The following is a 6781-nucleotide window of genomic DNA, read 5'->3' on the forward strand; positions in this document are numbered from 1 at the left end:
CGGGACAGCCCGGAGGTGCTGGTGGCGCCGCAGGGCCGGATCCGCAGCCCGCCCCACGGGCGCCCCCCGCCCGCTGTCTGCGCCTGGCACATCCCGGCCGCGCCCGGCGACGTCGTCACGCTCCGGTGAGACCTGCGGAAATGGGGGTGTGGGCCCTTTAAGGGCTTCCAGGGAGAGGACAAAGCCCCAATCTGGGACACTGGCCCTTTAAGAGTCTTGAGAGACAGACAGGGAGGGTCCCGGAATGGTGGTGCGGACCCTTTAAGAGCTGGCAGGGTGAGGCTGGGGTGTTGGGGCAGGAAAGGCCCCAAGTAGGGGCATTGGCCTCCTGAGAGTCCTGAGGTGCTGGGTACCAGAATGACAGTGTGGGACCTTTAGCAGCTCAGGGGGGGGGCGTTCAGGAAGTGTTGTGGGGGATCCCCAGTTTGCGGTACTGGCCCTTAAGGAGTTTTGAAAGACAGGGTGTCCCAGATTGAAAATGTAGCCCCTTTAAGAACTCGTGGGGGAGGGGGGCTTAGGCCCAAAATTGGGGTACTGGCCCTTAAAGTGTCCCTGGGGACAGGAGGGATCCCAGGATAGTGGTGCTTCCCCTATAAAGGCTCATGGGGTGGAGTGTATTGGCAGGGGATTAAGGCTCCAAATTGGGGTACTGGCCCTTTAAGAGCCATAAGGGACAGGAAGGGGAACAGAAACACCCCACCCCTGCATGGGAGTGAAATGTGTCACTCTTATTAGCCCTGCGGGGATCAGGGCTGGGATCCAGGCCAGGGTCGGGTCACTGGACTGGGCGAGGATACATCTGTGCCCTCCGCAGGTTCAAGCGCCTGGTGGTGCCATGTGGGGCAGAGCTGTTGACCGTGCGGGCACGAGGACAACTCCCCCGGCCACTGTGTGGAACCCATCCACCACCCCCCCTGCACTACCGGGGCACCAACATCACCCTGACCTACCTCCACCCCTACCATCCGAGCACCGGCTTCCAGCTCACCTATGACCGAGGTAGGGGACACGTGTCAGTCTTTCTGCCACCTCCCCGGCCCTCTGTCTGGCCATCCCCCACGCCTCCCTCTGTCTGTCCCTGTGTCCATTCAGCCCCCCAGCAGGGCCCGCCATCTCTTTGTCCGTCTGTCCATCACTTCCCTGCCACACACACACACTGCCCCTTGTGTCCATCTTGCCCCCCACCCCCCCATTCATGCCAGCGTTTGTCCATCCATCTCTCTCTCCCCTATCATCAATCACTGTCCATCCAGCTGTCCCCCTCTGCCAGGCCCTTTGCTCTGCCATGTCTGTCCATCCCAGTCACTCAGCCTGATCACACCAACCTCTGTCCATCTATCTGTCTGCCCTCACCAGGCCCATTCACACTTCCCTTTGTCCATCTGTCCAACCATTCTCGGCCCCATTCATGCTGCCTTCCAGGCAGACGTCTGCCCAGAGCTCCCCCACCCCATTCATGCATCTGTCCGGTCAACCCTCCTCTAACCTGTTCCCACCTCCCTCTGTCCGTCTATCTGTCCAACTGTCCCCTGCCCCATTTGCACTGCCCTCTGTCTGTCTGTGCAGCCTTTCTCCCCCCATTCACACCTCCCGTCTGTTTGTCTGTCCAACCTTCACCCTTCCCTCCATCCGTCTATCCAACCCTCCCACTCCCCGTCCACACTGCCTTGTCCGTCCATCTGTTTGACCCTTGCCCACTCCCTTCGTGCCACCCTTTGTCCATTCATCCAGTTCTCCCACTCCCCATGCCCATCTGTCTGTCCAACCCTCCCCTGCCCCCTTCTCACCTCCATGCATCAGTCCAGCTCCCTCCCATTCCCCTCATACCTTCCTTCAGCTCCTCTAACATTCTTACTAACTATACAACTGGTACACCCCCTTCCCCCCCCCCCCCCCCCCCCCCCATATCCGTCCGTCTGTCCCTCCCTCTCACTCCTGCTACCCGCCCCCCAGGTCGCCAGCCCCCCCCGGCCTGCAATGTCGCCCTGGATGACTTCTATGGCGTCTTTGGGCCACCGCCCACCCCTGCCCGCTGCCGCTGGGCCCTGGACCCCCATGCCAGCCGCCCACTCACCGTGGCCTTCACCTGGCTGGAGCTGGCACCGGGCGATGCCCTGACAGTCTATGAGGGGCACCCAGGGGTGCCAGCTCAGCCCCTGCGACACCTGGACTCCACCTCCAACGGGCGCCGGGTGACAGTGGAGGCAGCTTCCAGCCGGGCCTGGGTGTCCTGGGCTGGCCTGGGTTCCTTCAATGCGACCTACCACGTGCGCGGCTTCTGTGTGCCCTGGACGCGGCCCTGCGGTGATGGCGGCGGCTGCTACAGCGACACTCAGCGCTGCGACGGCACCTGGGACTGTGCCGACGGTGCTGACGAGGCGGGCTGTCCTGGGTGCCCGCCTGGGCATTACCCCTGCAGCGGAACTGGTGGCGAGCCCTGCTACAGCCCCAGCGACCGCTGCAACTACCAGACGCTGTGTCCAGGCGGGGCAGATGAGCGGGGCTGTTGGCGCTGCCAGCCGGGGCACTTCCGCTGCGGCGATGGGCGCTGCGTGTACGAGGCCTGGCGCTGCGACGGGCAGCCCGACTGTGCGGATGCCTCTGATGAGGCCGCCTGCCCTGCCACCCCACCCCGCAAAGTGGTGGCTGCTGCTGCCATTGGCAGCCTGGTCTGCGGCCTCCTGCTGGTCGTGGCACTTGGCTGCCCCTGCCGCCTCTATGCTGTCCGTGCCCGGGAGTACAGGTGCGAGGGGGCGAGGCCTGGGGAGGGGATTATGGGCGGGGCTTGCGGATGGGGGGCAGGAGCTGCTCCGCTGTCTCCATGCTCTCTGGGACAAGGGGTAGAGGCTAGGGAAGGGCATATTATTATACAGCCTACATGCTCACTCCCCCTGACTTGTATGCCTGGGGATGATGTGGGGCCAATGGTTTGTGGGTGGGGCCCAGGAGCACAGGTGAGAGCAGGGTTGGAGGAGAAGGTGCAGAGCCCATGGGACTGGGGCGGAGCAAAGGGGTTTGAGAGGCAGGGCCTTGCTGTTGCCCTGGGCAGCCCCTGTGCATCCAGGGGTGGGGCTACCGGGAAGTGAGGCTTGTTGGGGGTGGGGGGACTAGGGTATGCGGGTAAGGCTAAGCACTGAAGGTAGGCCTCTAACGCCTGCTGCCATCCCTCCCTGGCAGCCTGTTTGCACCCCTCTCGCGGGGCGATGCGCGGCTGGTGCGGCAGGAGGCGCCTCCATCCTACGGGCAGCTTATCGCGCAGGGCGCCATCCCGCCCCTTGACGACTTCCCCACTGAAAGCCCTGGGCAGGTGAGACCTCCCCGCACCCACCACAGGAACCCCCCGCTCCCTTTTCGGACCCCCTTAGCCCTCCAACCTGCCTTTTCTCCTTCCTCTCCCCACAGACGTCGCTGCTGGCCAACTTGCGCTCGGTGCTGCACGTGCTGCGCCAGGATGCCGCGGGCACTGGGGGCCGCCGTGCCCGCCGCCCGCCCCGTCCACTGCGCCGCCTCCTGCGCCGCCTTCGCCGCTGGGGGCTTCTGCCCCGTCCCAGCCCTGCCCCTCGGGCTCCTGCTGCTGCCCCCTCACCTCCAGAAGGGGGTGGGGCTACCGCAGATGCTGACACCACCACCGCCAGCCAAGCTGAGGAGCAGGCCCCGCCCCTGCCGCAGAAAGCACCGCCCCCTGGGGCCGAATCAACAGCAGCTCCACCCCAGGCTCTGCCCCCAGCCCCACAGCCTTCTGGGGGGGTGCTGCGGGCTCTACGGGGCCGGCTTTTCCCTGTCGGGGATGCCCCAGGCCCATCGCCCTCAGTGGAGGAGGAGGACGACGTGCTGCTGCTGCCCCTGGCTGAGCCCCGGCCCTGCCTCTCCCTCCCCACCTCAGATGCTGATGATGAACCCCTACTCACCTGACCAAATCTGCCACAGGAATTTTTATATCGGCCCTGCTTCATTGCCTTTAAGAGCCCATCAGGGAGCAGCAAAGGAATGTTTATGTGGCAGTCAAAAAAAAAAAGAAAAGAAAAGTCCAGACATCTCTTAAAGGGATTGGTATGGCATAGCTTTCCCTTTAAAGACCTAGTGCTGGCAGAAAGGGAGGTGTATATAGCTGGCAATCTTAAAAGGATGGCACTGTCACACATTTTCTTTAAGGATCTGCCTCTAGTAGAGGGGGAATATTGGTGTGGCTGTTAACACTGGTTCTTAAAAGGGTGTGTATATGTTTTTTCCAAACCTAGCAGCCAATGAGGGAGCAGGATTGAGCCCACTGTGACACCACATTCCTCTAGGCGTTACCAGAGATGACCTTTGGCTTGGCATGGAAGAGATCTTTTGTATGGAAGTTGACAAAAGATTCTTGATGCATTAGTTGGCCATACCTTTATAGCGGTTTAAAGGTACCAGCTCGAGATCACAGCAGAAAATAAATAATTGCATGCAGTCAAAAAGGCTCTTAAAGGCAAATGCCAGAGTTGTTCCTCAGTTAAAGAAACCTTAAGGGCAGTGGCCCAATTGAAATTGTTTCTAGGGGCATTAAAATGATTCTTTAGGGCAGTGGCTTTGTTAGAGATAAGAGGTGCAAAGAAGCCTCTTAAAGGCAATGGCTTGGCTGACAATATTTTTTTCTATTTTGGCTGATTTTTTTGATTTTTTTTTGTAAATAATGTATTTTTCCAATGGCAAGCGAGGGAAGCATTCAAAGCCCTTTGCATTTCTTGCAGCGCCTGATGCAGACAAGCCTCTGCAGCCATTTTGTGCATGGAGGATTTTTATATGGTGGTTTCTTAAAGGTGAGGCAAATAAAATGAAAAAAAAAAATTAGTTGCCCATTGGCCATGCTTAGGGCTCATTCAAATAAATAACACATGCAAAATCTCCATGCCTGGACAAGATTCTCTGTGTCAAATATTGGCATGGCTGGGTCAGAAACCCAAGACAACTTTCTTAAAGCAATAGCTGCCTTATTTCCTCCTTGAGACTGTTGCAAAGGATTCTCATGCTTAAGGGCAAATTAGCAGGGGTGATTTAATATGTGTGTTTGTACTTGCTTGGCAAGTTTTATTCTTGATAACAAAGCCTATGTATGTTAGTTAAATAGAGAGAGATGTATATTCTTATAGGCAGTGGCCAAATCTAAAAGACTTAGCTATTTTTGGAGAAACCTTTAATATATATGTGTGTGTGTGCGTGCACACGTGTGTGCCTTTTGTTAAAAAAGTGAGAGATTGATGTATGACTCACTGTATATTGGGAATTAGGTGGGAATTGGCCTCAAACATTTGTGTTTTATGGTGTTTTAAAGGTACCCTGGAAATAAAACCTGAAGTACTAAAGTAACAAGTACTTATCCAGCTCTAAATCGAGGGGAGGTTATAATTATAGAGGGAAGGTGGAGGGTATAATTTTCTGGGTTTTATTTAAATATATAGGCACCATAAAATTGTACAAATCAGGTGGAATAGTAGGTCATAAGCTTAACCTAGAATATTTGCGTGGCTGGCTTCCCCTGCCCCTTTCGGAAACCTCTTAAAGGAGAAGGTGAGACCAAGAAAACATTCCCCAGCTTTTTCCTTCACCGTCATTGGTAGTGTTATCTGGGGTGGGGCGGGGGGAGAAAACTCCATTTGGAAAGCTGTCTCCCTCCAAAAAAAAAAAAATAGTGGGGGTGTGCGGCCTTGAATATTTGTCTGACAAAAAATAATAAAAGGCTTTTCAAATCAGGGACCAAATGCTAAAATTCCTGTTCACACCACCAATCCCCACTTTACAGAAATCTTTCCTTATTATTTTTTTTAATGATATTGGTGATTCTTGATGGAAAAGAAGTGTTTGTATGGCAGTTAAAAATGTTCTTCAATGCAATGGCAATTTTGAAACATAATTGATAGTTATCGGTCAGGGAATCATTTTTAATTCCTTTAAGGTGCAAAGTAAGAAGATGATATGATTTATCTGTCTACAAAACCAAGCCACCATAAAACAACCCCAAAATAATTGTGGCAGTCAAAAAATAAATAAAAGCTTCTTAAAGGCAGCTTTTTTATTGGAAAAATGTAACCCAATTAAGGGAGGTGTGGGGGGTGTTGGATATTTTGGGTTTTGTTTTGCTTTGAAAATGCTGAAAGGCAAGGTAGAAGAAGCAGGGGCAGCTACTTTAGACAAGGCTCAGAATACTTATGTGACTGTCAAAAACGTGGGTTCTTTAAAGGAAATGGCCAAGTGGAAAAATGAAACCAATGTTGGTTTTGGAAGTTGTTGGGGAGAGGGTTGATCTTTTAGTTTGTGTGGACGGCTCTTGAAGGCCATTGACAAGACCCTTGAGCAGTAACTTAAAGGAGCAAAATATATTAGCCTGGCTGTCAAAAAAGCCTGAAAGGTTCTTAAAGGCAATGGCCAGGTGGAGGATTTTAGCTGCCTTTTACTGGCAAGGGGCACGTTTCACTGGGTGGTTTCTAGGCTATGACATGGGGGGGGGCGTTTTGGGGTTGCATTGGCTCTTGGGTTCTCTGCTCTGTGACCTGTTTCCTGTCGAACTCTTCATTGCCTCTTTCTCGAATTGATGTGGGAAATTAAAGCAATTTTTAAGGGACAAAAAGGCAGAAAATGGTTGTTTTTTTCCTCCCCCCTCCACTTCTCCCCACCCTGACCCAAACTCTGGGGCCCTGGGTGGAGGGGGAAGGGTAGCTCCCATGAGCCTTTGCAGCTCTGGTCCTGGTGGGTTGGCCTTCCTTGGCTCCGCCCATTCCCCCCCCCCCCCCCACGCAGGGGAACACCAACATCT

At 54.9% G+C, this 6781-nt stretch overlaps 1 protein-coding gene across 1 annotated transcript; it reads left to right on the top strand.

Moving 5' to 3' along the window:
• Nucleotides 1-6595, top strand: LRP10 (LDL receptor related protein 10; the record flags this gene model as incomplete). Its single annotated transcript, XM_025193541.1, has 5 exons — nucleotides 1-125; nucleotides 815-999; nucleotides 1954-2743; nucleotides 3178-3307; nucleotides 3403-6595. Coding segments are annotated over 5 exons (1740 nt in total), but the record flags the coding sequence as incomplete, so codon positions are not given.
• Between the last annotated feature and the right edge of the window lie 186 nt (nucleotides 6596-6781).

Source organism: Alligator sinensis, unplaced genomic scaffold (assembly GCF_000455745.1).
Source record: "Alligator sinensis unplaced genomic scaffold, ASM45574v1 scaffold1614_1, whole genome shotgun sequence".
NCBI classification, from domain to species: domain Eukaryota; kingdom Metazoa; phylum Chordata; order Crocodylia; family Alligatoridae; genus Alligator; species Alligator sinensis.